Source organism: Erithacus rubecula, assembly GCF_903797595.1.
Source record: "Erithacus rubecula genome assembly, chromosome: 23".
In the NCBI taxonomy this organism is placed as follows: Eukaryota; Metazoa; Chordata; class Aves; order Passeriformes; family Muscicapidae; genus Erithacus; species Erithacus rubecula.
Genome location: NC_136675.1, coordinates 5,846,290 through 5,860,591, shown reverse-complemented (window position 1 = coordinate 5,860,591; position 14,302 = coordinate 5,846,290). Strand labels below are relative to the sequence as shown.

The 14,302-nt window shown below is 41.3% G+C and overlaps 2 protein-coding genes across 3 annotated transcripts; one reads left to right on the top strand and one right to left on the bottom strand.

Annotated features, from left to right (window-relative positions):
- Positions 1 to 310: 310 nt before the first annotated feature.
- On the bottom strand, positions 311 to 7,786 carry RBBP4 (RB binding protein 4, chromatin remodeling factor). Of its 2 annotated transcripts, none has more exons than XM_079325887.1 (12): positions 7,588 to 7,786; positions 6,441 to 6,588; positions 6,076 to 6,221; positions 4,974 to 5,147; positions 4,232 to 4,347; positions 3,967 to 4,127; positions 3,753 to 3,879; positions 3,581 to 3,658; positions 2,493 to 2,569; positions 2,301 to 2,358; positions 2,095 to 2,205; positions 311 to 1,390 (listed from the first exon to the last, which is right to left on the bottom strand). In XM_079325887.1, exons 1-12 carry the CDS (start codon positions 7,601 to 7,603, stop codon positions 1,325 to 1,327), a joined length of 1,278 nt encoding a protein of 425 aa, XP_079182013.1. In that variant the 5' UTR covers positions 7,604 to 7,786; the 3' UTR covers positions 311 to 1,324. The 2 variants fall into 2 exon arrangements, with proteins under 2 accessions (XP_079182013.1, XP_079182014.1); XM_079325888.1 differs by having other exon boundaries at positions 6,441 to 6,585; positions 7,588 to 7,737.
- A 70-nt stretch (positions 7,787 to 7,856) lies between these two features.
- Positions 7,857 to 13,787, top strand: ZBTB8OS (zinc finger and BTB domain containing 8 opposite strand). The gene is made up of 8 exons (XM_079325889.1): positions 7,857 to 8,183; positions 9,182 to 9,333; positions 10,455 to 10,479; positions 11,160 to 11,281; positions 11,447 to 11,529; positions 11,775 to 11,827; positions 11,996 to 12,032; positions 12,655 to 13,787. Exons 2-8 carry the CDS (start codon positions 9,246 to 9,248, stop codon positions 12,739 to 12,741), a joined length of 495 nt encoding a protein of 164 aa, XP_079182015.1. The 5' UTR covers positions 7,857 to 8,183; positions 9,182 to 9,245; the 3' UTR covers positions 12,742 to 13,787.
- Positions 13,788 to 14,302: the final 515 nt, after the last annotated feature.

Below are 14,302 nucleotides of genomic sequence, written 5' to 3'. Positions count from 1 at the left end.
ACCCCAAATTTGTTTGTCAAACCAAGGTGTTTGTATGAAATTTGTGCTGCAGGATAACAAAAAACAGGGGCTTGAGGGGAAGAACAATTCAGTGATTTGGTGGCTGCTCAGGGGTTCAAGTGCCCATTAATTTATTTCACAAAGCAGCAGGAATAAGAAGGGGAAAAATATCCAATTTGATGTCTTAAAAATTAAAAAAATTATCTCTACCAGCAACCTCACAAACACACAAGGGTAGAGACCACATCCAACTCCTTGAAAACACCCTTAACAAAGCAGAAAAAGCAGAATCAGCACAAAACTGCCCAAATTTTGCAGCGTTTAGGTAGAAAAAATTTATTCCAACTGAAGGACTTACATGGAATTAATCATGAGGAGATGGAGAGTAACAGGCTGCTGGTGGCACTGACACCCAAGTGGAAGACGTGCAGACCTTGTGCTCAAGGACTAAACTCCTAAAAAAAGTCGTTTTTATCCACATTTCATTTGTTTTCCACCAGCTGCCAAGGCTGTAGAGGGCACCGGGGTCATCCGTTGGTACAAACAAACACCTTTTACAACTTGAGGGCTCCCCCAAGTTTTAAAAACCATTTCACAGAAAGGAAAGAAATATTATGTGAAAACACAGCTCAAGAAACACACAACAGAGCAAAAAAAAAAAAGAAAAAAGAGAGGTGAAGGAGGTTCTGCAGGAATAGCTAATGAATCCAAACCGCTGGTGCCCAGCAGGAGGGAGGAAAGGGAAAGGAAGGAATGAAAAATCCCAGAATTGCCAAGAGAAAAAAAAGAAAAAAAAATTCAGTTCAAGTCAGAACTTGCAAGTCTTGTATCTGCAAAGGCAGAAAAAGCCACAAGGTACAGATAACTAAAGGAATTGCAAGGTTTCTGAGTTGTACTGAGGAGGACAAGACCTTCCACACCATTTCTGAGCTGTCAGGGGATTAACACTTGGATCATCTCTGCTGGCTCCAGCTCACTCAGGCAGCTCTGCCAATTTAACTTTTGTTTAAATTAGGCAAAAGCCTGTGGCTGAAGCAAGTTAAAGAGAGAGAAAAAAACCTAATCCCAAGCTTGCTGTGTGATGAAAGCAGTTAAAATAGACCAACCAAGGAGGCTGCTGGAGGAATTCTGCTCAAGGAGCCTCTGGCTGAGCCCTTTTCTTTTTTTGGGTTCTCAAGGTGTGGGTGGAAAAAGCTGTGATGGGATCTACAGGAGGATGGCTGAACACAAAATCTACATGTGTGCCTCAAAACCAGTGTTAAGTCAATATCAGGGCTGAGAGGGAAGAGAAGGAGAAAGACTAAAAAGAGGGAGAAGCTGCCATCTAGGATCCTTGACCTTCTGGATCCACACTTCCTTCAGGATCTTCATCATTGTAGATGTTCTCTGCCTGCAAGACAAGGATGGAGACACTCAGAGAGCATTTCCCACCCCTTTGGATTGTAGAAAGTTCTGCTCAGTTTTTTTATTTGCAGATATGGATCATCCATCCCTGATCCCATTAACATCAAAGCAGCAATACAAACAATCTTATCCATAAATCTCAAAAAATGTCCTGTAAAAAGGAAACTGCTAAAGGAAAAGTCCATTGCAGGACTTCAAAAGTGTTTCAAGTATTTATTTTGTAGATCCTTTACTCTGCAGCACTTGAACAAAATTTAGAGATAAACAAAAAAAAAAAAATTAGGAAAATGGGCTTGTTGAAGGTCAAGATTGTTTTCCAAAACCTTCAGCAGCTGGGAATGTAAAACCCAGCAAATTGTTCCTTTTCATCTCTGGAGAATGAAATTTTAAATACTCTTTAAAACAATAATAGAAAAATCTCAATTTCATAATTTCATCCTTGGTTCTCACACACAGAATGGAAAAATTTCCTTCTGCACCAGCTTTTTTATTTTTTTTTTTTTTTTTTAAACACAAAACATCTCCTGAGTATTTGGAAATCATTGCTCTGGCCAAAGCTAAAGAGGATTTCACTGCCCTTTTGATTATCAGCAGTGCTACAAACTGGATAATTCTGTAAATAAAAGCAGGGATGCTGAAATCCAGGAATTTCAACAGCATCACCCACCTGCACCTTCCAAAAGAACTCACCATTTGCCAGACTTGCATGATATTATCTTCTGATACAGAACAAATGACCCAGGGCTCATTGGGATTCCAGGAGAAATCTGAGATCTTTGCAGTATGACCACCATGGATAAACTGGGATTGAGGAAACAAAAAGGGAAATGGTTTGAAATTTGCACTGCAGGGTGAGTGAGAGGTGAAAATAATTAATGAAGGGTGAAAAGACTCACCAGCAGCTCTGGGGGACCATCCTCAGCATCTTCAGGGGATTGCTCCTCTCCAATTTTACTGCAAAAAAAATAAAAAAAAAAAAAAAGGAAAAGAAAAAGAAGGTGAGGGTTGGTTTGGGTAGGTTTTTTGGGTTGGTTTTTTTTGAGGTGTGATGCAATAATCAGTAATTTTTGGAGGAATTTGGGATTTACCTCAAGTCCCAAACGTTTAGCCTGCGGTCTGTGCCACTGGAGGCCAGGATGGTTTCATTATGGGGAGACCACTGAACCTGCAGACAGGGAAACATTTAAAAGTGATTTTTGACAAGCTGGAACATTCCACAACTCTTCATTTTGTACCCTGAAAGCTCTACAAGAACTCAAACTGATAATAACACAAATATGTGTGAATAACATTTATTTGAATATTCACACATACACACAAAAAAAAAGAGACTTTTCACCCAAAAGGTGCCACCTGGAATTTTTCCTCTAAAATGTGTTTCCAAGTGCAAACAGCTCCCAAGGGTATTGGCTGCTCCTTATCTTAATAAGGATTGCACAAATAGAACCCAGGGATTCCTTCAGCAGCAGGCACATGAAAAGAAATCACTGTAATGAAGCTTAACTGCCCAAAAGTTCACATTTACTGCTTCTGCTGCAGATAAAGCTCTCCAGAACACACCACTCATAATAGGATCACAGGATTAGGAAGGAACACAGAATTCTGCACACTAATGTGGCATTTCAGGATTCTGTAATTTTATTTAGACATAACACAGTCTGAACTGATAATCCCTCCACCAAAAAAAACCAAAAAAAACCTCTCTACATATTTTTCCTCTGATTAAGGCACGAGTTGGAAATATTTAATCTGCTAAGCAGGTGCTGCCCATGATGTGAACATTATTTACAGCAGTAAAATCAGCAATTATCTTTTGTCAGAGAGTGTTGAAGCTTCTTGCAGGACCAGGCTGAGGAGATGGAAACACTGCAGCCATTTCCCTGGGCCTCCTGCTTCAATCTGCTGCCATGAATAATTTAATGGACTCTGCACTGCTACATTTCATCCTTGTGCTGTGGTTAAAGCTCCAGAGCATTTCCCTGAACCTTTTCTGGGCTCTCATTCTGTACTGGAACTCTGCAGCTCCACAACAACACCCAGAGAAGTATAAGCAGATAAAAAAATAGAATATGAGTTTTTAAGTGCAAAAAAAATTGTGGAAAAACTGCTTTTCTTTTCCAGGCTGCTGATTAGAACTAAGTCTGTGAGGATAAAAGATAAAGACTTTTTTTTATACCTGGAATATTTCATCTTTATGTGATTCAAAGGAGTGCAGCTTCAGTTTTAGGTTCCTCAAGTCCCATAGAGCAACAGTCTAAGGGGAAAAAAAGATATTTTATTGAAGTAACCAACATATACATCCACACCAGAAAGTAATGAAGGATGTTTCAAGATTCAGGCAGAAGTACCTTATCAGCTGATCCTGTGGCCAGGATAAACTCACTGTAGGGGTTGAAGGAGAGGCAGTTCACCTCAGCTGTGTGAGCATCCACAGAGTGACTGGGTTTGGAGGTGTTGTTTGACCTGGTGTCCCAGCTGAGAAGGGAAAACACACAATTAACAAAGGTTTGTGTCCCATTTCACTGAGTATGAAACAATTTGTGAAGGGATTCCCTCACTTACATCATCAGCTTCTGGTCATCAGCAACAGACCCAAAGAGGGATTCATGGAGCAGGTGCCAGGACACATCCTCCACCACTGCTGTGTGTCCTGTGAAGATGGTCTTGGCATCCACCACTTTGCCTTCTTTGGGAACAGCACTGATATCCCACAAGCAAATGGTCTTTAAAACAACAACAACAAAAAAAAAAAGGATCAAATTCATACCTTTAGGCTGTGTTTCCCTCCTCCCCCTCCAAGGCAGGATGTTTTTGCCCCAGCACTCACATGATCATCAGAAGCACTCAGCAGGTGCCCACTGAGGTTGGGGTTCCAGGACAGCCCATAGCCCTCCTTCTGGTGCCCTCGCAGGCGCAGGTCAGGGTTGCACTCTCCAGAAGGATCTGCAACAAGGAGAGCAAGGCTTCCAGTGCCTGCAATCATCCCCAGCAATCAGGGAATACCTGGCAGTGAGTTTATTAAATTTGACTTTAACCCAGCAGCCATCTTTATGTTTTGGTTGAGTTCCAGCTGGAGGGAGGAGCAGCAGCTCAAAAAATTACCTATAATTGCTCAAAAAATCTTCTTCTGAACACCCAGAAATATAAGGTGAGATATTTTTCTTCCTCTCATCATCTCCAACTGTATTTTTAAAGTAAGGAAGGCAGTTTTGATCCTCTCCATGAATGGCAAAAGGAGTTACTTTAAACAATCTTAATGAGTTCATAGGTAAATGACTGTTAATATATTTACAGGATATCAAGGGAACAGCTCAGCTACCCACCAAACCATAAATTCCAAAAAAATCCACCTTCTACCACCTCAAATACCTCACACTGAGGTGACACAACAAGCAGTGGAAGTGCAGGAAAATGTTTCCTTTCCCAAGGACACATTTGGATACATATGTTTAAACTTCATACAAAATAACCTCTTGAATAACCCACCCACTTCTTCCCTAAAATCCCAAATGAGGGGTGACCTCAACCATTTTTGAAGCTCTTTTTTCATCCTTGGGGGATGCACAGACCTGGTTTGGAGGGGTGTTTGGTGTAATCAAAGACCAGGACATCACTGGAAGGAGTCTTGGTGGCAATGATGCAGGGGTTCTGGGGCATGTACCGGGCTCTGTTCACCTCCCCCTCGTGGTTGATCTTGATTTCAATCTCAATTTTTCCACTTACTGAGCCAAAGCCTCCAAATTCTAGGAATAAAAGAGTTGTGGATATATACTAGTTTTAAAACAAGGTACAAAGAGTTGATTTAAGCTTTGCTATCAAGATCTCAGAATAGAAAATGTTGTGGTAAAAACAAATTACAGTTTTAGGACTGTGATACAACTACTTTATCTTTACACATAAAACAGCTTAGCAATTCATAAAACTGCAAAATCTGGGCAAAAATAATTGATTTTAAAACAACCCACAATTCAATTTTAAACATTTTTGAGAAATACTAAAATAGAAGAGAAACAAGTATTTATTTAACAACCCCGTGTTCATAAACACCTTTAAAAAGCCCAAAGATCAAAATACTCATTGCACAAACTTCCTGTGAAAAGAGCAAACATTGGATCATGAAGGACTTTCACCAGGTGCAAAGATTGATTCAGCCAAGCAAACAGGAGAAATTTCTAACTTGAGAAAAAAAAAAGGTTGCAAAGCATCCAATTCAAGTCTGATACATGGAATAAAACACAATTTCACTCCAGTGGGGCTGAGATAACAATCAGCAGAATTCTCAGATAAATGAAGGAAGTTTGAAATGTTACACTTGCCTTGATATAAGAAACATTCTTTTACACCAGTTTGTGTAAAAATTTGCTGCATGATTTTACAAATGTGGTAATAAAAAAACACCAATTAAAAGCACTGCATGGGGTTCAAGGTCAGCTCCTGAGAAATAGGGAAGGTTTTCCCACATAAATATTTTTGGAATTAACATTCTGTTTCCATCATTACATTATTAACACACTCAAGAAATAGGGTATTTGTTTATTAAGGAGGCACCACTTAAATTTTTTAGAAGTAAAATCTTAATTTTGCTGCCTGAATTTTTGGGAAAGACACATTTTATATTGAGAAAAAAAAGAGAAAAAACGTTAAAATCTCTGGGTTTTTTTTGGCTCTTACCTCCTTTCTCACTGTCATAGTGGGAAGCATCAAACTGGGCATCATCATTGGGCAGCTGCACACTGGCAATCACCAGGTGGTTTTGTTCATCTGAGGTGTGGGTGCCCAACACCAACCTGTGGATGCTGAAATCTTTGCCTTCAGGTCTGCAGAGAAAGAAAAACAAAACAGGAATGACAAAATCTCTTCCCTGTGAGGATGGGGAGGTGCTGGCACAGGAGATGTTGTGGCTGCCCCATCTCTGTTTTAAGGTCCCTTCCTGCCTCAAACCAATTTGGGATTCTGTGATCTCAATCTAAAAATCTCTCAGCACAAGGCTGGATTTGCTATTTTGGTTTAAGAATAGAGCAGAAAGGTCCTTTTACCTTGTGACATCAGGAAGCCACTGAGCAGTCAAGCTGGGCCACTCCAGGGCATGGGTCATCACCAGGTCATACAGGAAAGGAGTGTTCTTTTTCCATATCTTATACTCCTCGTTGATCACACGCTCCTCCACTGCATCATCAAAGGCTGCTGAAGTGGTTTTTGCAAGAAATACATACAATTAATTATTTATCAATTGATTTATAGACACACAGTGCTGTGGGCAGGCAATGGATTAGTCAAGTACATCAATTTGGTTGGCTATTTGTCCTATTGGAGTAGTTACTAAATGGTTAAAAAACCTCTGTTGCACATGCTAATCCATTTTTTCTGGATATATAGCTGGGAATTAATATGAACTATGTTAAATTTCATCCCAGGGAAGGCTGGACAGGGCTTGGACAAAGCTGGGACAGTGGAAGATGTCTCTGTCACAGCAGGGGTGGGATGGGATGAGTTCAAGGTGCCTCCCAGCCCAATAAATTCTGACATTATTTGATGATGATGGTGTTACAGCAGCACAATAAAATTCTGAGACTCAGCGCACAGGGAGGCCAAACCCAGCCTCGTAACAATGTTTTAAGGCAGGAGATGCAGCGTTAAACAGCAACTGCTGTTCAACAGACCGGTCTGGCTGCAGCCTTGAACTACTTGTTCCCAAAATCCAGTTTTCCAAGCCTCCTGTTGCCTTGTGGCTCTCGAACACTTTCTCAGCCCATCTGTCACCAGGCTCTGGTGTAGAGAAGGCGACGGGCAGATCTGAGGGAAGGGGACACCCCCATGGAAAAGGGGGAACCCCAAAGAAACCGGAGCTCGCCCACGGAATGGGAGCTCACCCCAGGGCACCTGGGGGGTCTTTTGTCTGAACTTTGCCCGCCCGCTCCCCTCGCAGGGCACAGCCCGGCCCTCCCGGCCTCACAAACCCCTCCTGGGGGCACAGGGGAGGGCAGAGGGTCCCGGCCCGGCCCGCTCTCCCCGTTTGGTGCCGCGGGCGTGGGGAGGCAGCGGCGGCCATGACCGTGAGGGGAGCCCCTCAGGCCCCGCCCCCGCGCGCCCCCTGGCGGCACCGCCCCGCTCCCCTCACGCTGTAACGGGGGGGGCACCCCGCGCCTCACGGCGGAGGCCGCGCCGCCCATACGGAGCCTTTACCTTCCTTGTCGGCCATGGCGCGGCGGGGGGAGCGCGGCGGCCGCGGGGCTCGAGGCGGGGCAGGCTGAGCGAGGCGGGCGGGCGGTTCCTGCGCTCGCTGCTCCGACCCCTCCGGCCGCGGCTCCGTCTATTGTTTCCTGCCCCCGCTGCGTGCGGCTCCCGGCGCCGCGCAGCCCTTCGCGCGCCAAGGCCGCCCAATCAGCGCCCGCCGCCGGGGGGCGCCGGCCAATCAGCGGAGAGGAAAGGGCGGGCACGGCAGCGCGCGCGGCGGTCACGTGGGCGGGCTGCCCGCTGGGAGCCGCCATTTTCCGGAGCGCCCTCAGCGCGCTCTTAAAGGGGCCGCGCCCCACGCTGAGGGGCGGCGGGTTCCGCTTTTAATCCCGGTTCTTGATCCCGGTCCCCGGTTTAGAACGAACCGGTGGCTGCGGCTTATCCGGTCACCACGGCCGTGGGCAGAGCGTATCAGGGCGGGACCGAGAGCTGTGTGGGCCGAGGCCTCTTTCCAGGCCCGCCCTGTCACCATCGGGTATCCTCGGCGTGTTATTAATTCTCTATAATCATGAATATATTCCATTTTTCCACAGTGAAGTGCAGCGGTGAGTTTTAGAAATAGAAATATTTGCTAGTTTTGGTCGGCTGCTGAGGGTAACTTGGGACCTGAGTGTCCACAGCTGAGGTTTAACAGGTTTAAAATAAAATATCAAATCAATATCTGGGTTTATTCCTCAAGAGATACCCCGAGTTCTCAATTTCAAACTTCTCTTTCCAACACACCCAGATTTTTACCTGAAATTAGAAATTGGAAATCTTATGTTTCTAAGACTTGGAGTAAGAAGCAACTCCTGTGTAAAAGTTAAGGGATTTTTTATTTTTGGATTGTTGGGGAAGTGTTGGGTTCAGCTGTGAATAAATCTTATAATAAAAAAAAAAAAAATTAAAGAATGGTTATGATGGCTGAAAACCTGGAAAAGAAAATTAATTAGCCTGAAGTTAATGGGATTCTTCAGTTTGTGTCTGTTGGATTTACAAATGAGCAGGAAAACAGCAAATTGTGAGATTGGGTGTGATAATCTGACTTTCAAATGGGGGAGTTGATACAGTTCTTTATTTTATTTTATTTTATTTGAAAAAATCAGCCAAAATATGAGCATAGGAAACTCTTTGCACTGGATTTGCCATCCACATGTTTTGAGGTTTAAATGTAATCCTTGTCTTAAAAGAACACAAATTTTTTTCTTCTTTAAGGGTTTTTTTTTTTGGAGCAGTGACACTTCATGTGTGTGATGTACAACAGGCCTCAAAAATTAATTAGAAAATTAAAATTCAGCTAAAAAGCAGGGAAGTTTAATTCACTTCACAGCTGTTCCCATCAGGGCTGTATTTTATTATTTATGAATTCATTAACAGGGAAGAAGAAACACAACTCCTTCCAGAAAAGCCAAAAAAAATCCACAATTCCCATAAGGAATATTTCCCTTTGGCTGAACAAACATCATTTCATGGGTGTGGCATTGAACTCCCAACTTTTTCATCTCCTATTTTAACACAAAAAAAATGAAATTACACTGAGAGGAATCCTCCCTGTTCTCCACAGGTTGAATCTGCAGAAAAAGCAGGAATTGAAGGAGAATTCAGGGATTCCCTTGGAGCTCTCAGCTATGGCAGCTGAGGACAGGGATTACAACCTGACTGAGGAGCAGAAGGCTGTGAAAGCCAAGTACCCCCCTCTCTGCAAAAAATATGAGTGTGAGTACTTTAAATTTATTTTTTTAAAATATTTTCCTGCTGAGGTGTGGCAGTGCTGAAGGGCAAGGAAGATAAGAGGAAACAGAGAAACGAGAAATTTTCTTCATCGTGTTTTTCTTGTTATTTGCACTGAAAAAAAAATCAAATTAAATGGAAATAATTAATTTAAAGTCATTTATTTTCCTCTTCTGAGCCATTTCTTAGCAATTTTTCTGCCTCTCATCTAGGGAGAGACATTCAAAAATGTGCTGGTCTTGTGTGTGGTGTTTTTACTTTATTTAAAGATTATTATCTTTACTTTTCCCCACCCCTGGAATATCTCCTAAGGATGTGGGTGGCAGCCCCAGGCCCTGCCTGTTTTCTGTGTCTGTTATCTCTGTTAGAATTGATATTTTTAATTCTTTATTTGATAGAAGTGCAGAAATACAGTGACACATCCCAACAACCATCCAGTTTCCATAACTGGAGGAGATTTTATCCCTCTTTTGCATCCAAAGGAATTTGTTTGTTTTAGAGACTGTTGTTGAGAACCCTTTAATAGGGTGTGATCTCTTTAAGCAATTTTTTAATTGAAGTGAGGATTTATCTCACATCCCAACTTAGTTCTGCTGGAATTTTGCATTTCTTCTGGATAAATATAAATGAGTTTCATGTCCAACTGGATGTTAATCATTCTTCATGAGTGAAGTTTGCTTTCTATTTTATATCCCATCTTATGGTTTAAATTCTTCTCTTTTCATAATGGCTGCTTTTGGGTGTGGACAGGTAGATTTCCTCACTGAGCTGGAAATATTTGCAAATCTCATCCTCTGCATGAATAATTTTTAGTCCTGTAGATTTCAGCATCAATTCTTTACTCCTGGTGAAAGTTTCTTTTTATTGCAGTTAATTTGTGGAAGCTTCTTGGGTTACAACAGCCAAACCCTGCACTGACATAATCACATTAAACAGTCTTTTTTTGTTAGAAATAATCCAAAATTCCACCTGTGTTAAGTTTTTCCAATACACTACAAAATAGATTTATGACATCTGCAGATGAATGCAAAAATGATGGTATTTTTTTTTTAATCCTCATGTTATAAATACTTTTGGTGACATCATTTCTTTTCTCTTCCCCTCAGATTTGGATCACACAGCAGATGTGCAGTAAGTGTGAGCAGCTGGGATTTCTCAGGGGTGACAAATTAATTATTTTTCACACTCCTTTAAACCTGGGGTGGTTTGCAGATATAACACCTTGTGGAGCTCTGAAATGTCACTTTTTTTGTGCTTTGATGGTCAGTTTTGTCCCTTTTGGGACACCATAGAATCATGTTTGGTTTCTTTTCTTGTGTGTCCGTGGTGCTTCTGACTAAGCCCCTGTGTTATTTGGAAATATGCTTTAAAAATCTTTTAATCCCCTCCTTTTAAACAAAATTTCTTCAGTGTGATTTACTTTTATAGACAGCAATTAGCCACATTAGGAAAGAACTTTCATGGTGGCTGGTAAAACATTTATTTTCCATATTCTCCCACAAAACTCTCCTGACAAACTTCCCCTTCTAGAAAATCCAGGTGTTTTTTGCTGATTCTCCTCCTCTGCTTGAACTCCCATCTTCTGAATATGACTTTGGGGCTGTTTTTTATTTTTGGTGACCCAGTATTACATTCCAGTGATGACTCCCTGTGTTTTTTAGGTTCCAGTGATGACTCCCTGTGTTTTTTAGGTTCCAGTGATGACTCCCTGTGTTTTTTAGGTTCCAGTGATGACTCCCTGTGTTTTTTAGGTTCCAGTGATGACTCCCTGTGTTTTTTTAGGTTCCAGTGATTATTCCATGTTTTTTTAGGCTCCATGCCTGGGGGGACACTTTGGAAGAAGCCTTTGAGCAGTGTGCCATGGCCATGTTTGGCTACATGACAGACACAGGCACTGTGGAACCTGTGGATACAGTGGAGGTAGAGGCAGAAGGTGAGGATTCTTCTATTGAGAGTTATGAAAGGGAGAAAGCTACCAAACATCTCAATCTTCACACATAATTAATTAAAATACAATTAAACATTGTTATCTGAATCTCCTGTGTAGCTGAGGTGCTCTTAAAAATGTTTTTGAGACAATCTCTGCTTCAACCAACAGGGCATGACCTGTTGTCACTTCTCTTCCACTTCTTGGATGAATGGCTGTATAAATTCAGTGCTGATGAATTTTTTATACCCAGGGTAAGTGTTTTAGCTTCAGCTTTTTCCATTTGTAGAGCAAAGCTCTTCCCTGAATGCAATGGTATTTTAAGGGGAAAAAGGAACATTAAAAAATACAACTCCTTGTCTTGGAGAAGACTTGGGGCAAGCTGGGCTGGTGGAAGGTGTCCAAACAGTGGGAAATAATCTTTGTAAAGGATTTACTGGGAATTTCTGCCTGAAGGTGGAAGGTGTGACTGACACATTTCTCCTCCCACTCTCTGCAGGAAGTGAAAGTGCTTCACATTGACAGAATGCAGTTCAAAATAAGATCAATTGGGTGAGTTTAAACCATTGCCTGAAAATGGATTGTGCAATTTTCTTGCTTCCTTTGAGGCTTCAAATGAAAATCTCACTTTTCTGTGCTCATCACTGAAACTAATTATAGCATTTGGTAAATGTTGCCAAAATTATAACACCTCTCTTCTATTTTTTTTTGCTTTTACAGGTGGGGAGAAGAGTTCTCTTTAGACAAACACCCACAGGTAGGCAGTGGTTTATTTTTTCCATTTTAGGAGGAGGAGATGTGGTGCCCTTTAAATCAAATATCAAAATATAAATGTGGTTGAAGTACTACTGAACTCAAGATTTCACTTTCTCACTTTCTGTCCCTGAAATTGTTGACATTTCCTCAGCACAAGCAAAACTCAGCAAAACTGATTTGGCTTCTTTTTTGTGATGTAGGTAACACAGAAAATCAATCAATATTCAGAATTTGTGTGTTTGGGTTTCACACTATTGATACAGATTTCTGCTTAGACAGTTCTTGCTTTTTTCTTGTTTTTTTCCTAAAGAATTGTTAGAAGCAAAACCAAGTGTTGATCTGTGTAATTTTTAACACAGTAATGTTGATAGTCTCTCAGAGGTAAGAGGAGGAATTTGTTTTATCAAGAGGATAAAAAAAACTTAAAAATAACCTTTTCACTATTTGGCCTGGCCATTAGTATGGCAAATTTTTTTTTTTTTTTTTAATCAGAACAAATATAGTTACAGCTTTTTTTGGTGAAAAGATGGGTAGCATTTGAGGAAAGTGATGGGAACTGGGAGTTCTGACCTGGTAAAAGGGATATAATTTAGAAAAATCTATGGTTTGTGTCTCTTTTCTAGGGCACAGAGGTCAAAGCCATAACTTATTCAGCAATGCAGATCTGTGAAGATGAAAAGCCAGAAGTCTTTGTCATTATTGATATTTAAAGCAAGAAGAATGTGGTTGAGTGGATTTTGGTCATCATCTGGCAGAAGCCCCTTAAAACTCTAATCCTTGTGGGGAAAAAAACTAAGAATTGACCATTTAAAATCAGAAATGTAAGGGATTAATTGCAGGGAGTGTCAGACTTTTCACTGAGACAGAAAATAAGAATTAATTGAGTTTTGGGGGATATGGAGAAGGAGAGATTTGTAAAGGTTGGAAGTCTCCCAGGAATGCTGGCAGGCAGCTTTTAAAGCTGATCCATGAAATACAGAATTTAGTGGAGCTGATAACTAAAATATTCCCTTTTTGCAGCATGGCAGGAGATGATGTTCATCTAGATTGATTTCATTTGCATATTTCATGTTCTAATTCAGAGCTGATGTTCCTCCTCCATATTACATAAATCCAAAATAGCTGCAGTGGCTCAGATGTAATGTGGGCAAAAATAAGAGTGTTTAAAATTAGACAGCTAAAAAAAAAAAAAATTATGCCAATTAAACAAACAAACCACCACATCTTTTAAATTATTTTAAAAAAAGAAGTCATGCCAGCAGGTGGTGCTGAATTGCTGTAAATAAATTGCCACATGAAATCTTAAATCCTCTTATCACCTTTTAAAATTTGGCAGCTTTGCTGCTGTGGGAGAAGGGAATGGGAATGGATGTCCCAGGTTCTCCCTGGGTTCACTCCCATCTGTGTCTTGTGAAAACTTGAATTTTTTTAAAAAGTATGGTTTGGATCAGCCTAATTGTCTTTAAAAGAATAGTACAGAGAATCCTTAAAAATCAAAGGGTTATGGACTTGACTGAATCAAAATTAATCAAAAATAATCAAAAAAGGGGGTAGTTTTTTTTTAATCACAGGATGGCAAATGTGCATTACCTGCTTTTAAATTTTTATTTAAATGTGAGGAACATAGGCCTGGCCTGCTCTGTTTCCATAAACACTCCAAGTGCCTCACTGTGGTGTTTCATCTTATAAAGTCATCTTAAAACCCCTCTTATTTTTTAAGAAAGCCTCAATGCTGAAATAAAACTTGGACTGAAACAATTCATGGCTTTGTGAGTGATCTCCACCAGTCAATTCAGACACAAATTATGCTGGTGCTTTGTTCCCCTCTAAGGTGAGCAGGCTTTTTTTTTTTTTTAATCAGTAAGAATTGCAACATGCCAGTTTAATGATACAAAATCAGTGTGATTTTGACAGTTTGGGGATTTTTTCTCCTCAGGCAGAGCCCCAAAGGCAGTGAGGGAATGACATCATGGACTGAGCTGGGGCTGAGGGTCAGTGATTTTGGGGGGATGGACACTGAGGGTCAGTGATTTTGGGGAGATGGACACTGAGGGTCAGTGATTTTGGGGGGATGGACACTGAGGGTCAGTGATTTTGGGGGGATGGATACTGAGGGTCAGTGATTGTGGGGAGATGGACATTGAGGGTCAGTGATTGTGGGGAGATGGACACTGAGGGTCAGTGATTTAGGGGAGATGGACACTGAGGGTCAGTGATTTTTGGGGGGATGGACACTGAGGGTCAGTGATTTTTGGGGGGATGGACACTGAG

Bases quoted from the DNA above. Each gene is read 5' to 3' on its own strand.
- RBBP4 (XM_079325887.1), bottom strand. The intron at 6,222-6,440 runs GTAAAAGGACCT...CTTTCTCTGCAG, and splicing joins TGGCTTCCTGATGTCACAAG to ACCTGAAGGCAAAGATTTCA. The intron at 5,148-6,075 runs GTAAGAGCCAAA...TTTTATTCCTAG, and splicing joins CTATGACAGTGAGAAAGGAG to AATTTGGAGGCTTTGGCTCA.
- ZBTB8OS (XM_079325889.1), top strand. From the start codon at position 9,246: ATGGCAGCTGAGGACAGGGATTACAACCTGACTGAGGAGCAGAAGGCT. The intron at 9,334-10,454 runs GTGAGTACTTTA...TCTTCCCCTCAG, and splicing joins TCTCTGCAAAAAATATGAGT to ATTTGGATCACACAGCAGAT. The intron at 12,033-12,654 runs GTAGGCAGTGGT...TCTCTTTTCTAG, and splicing joins CTTTAGACAAACACCCACAG to GGCACAGAGGTCAAAGCCAT.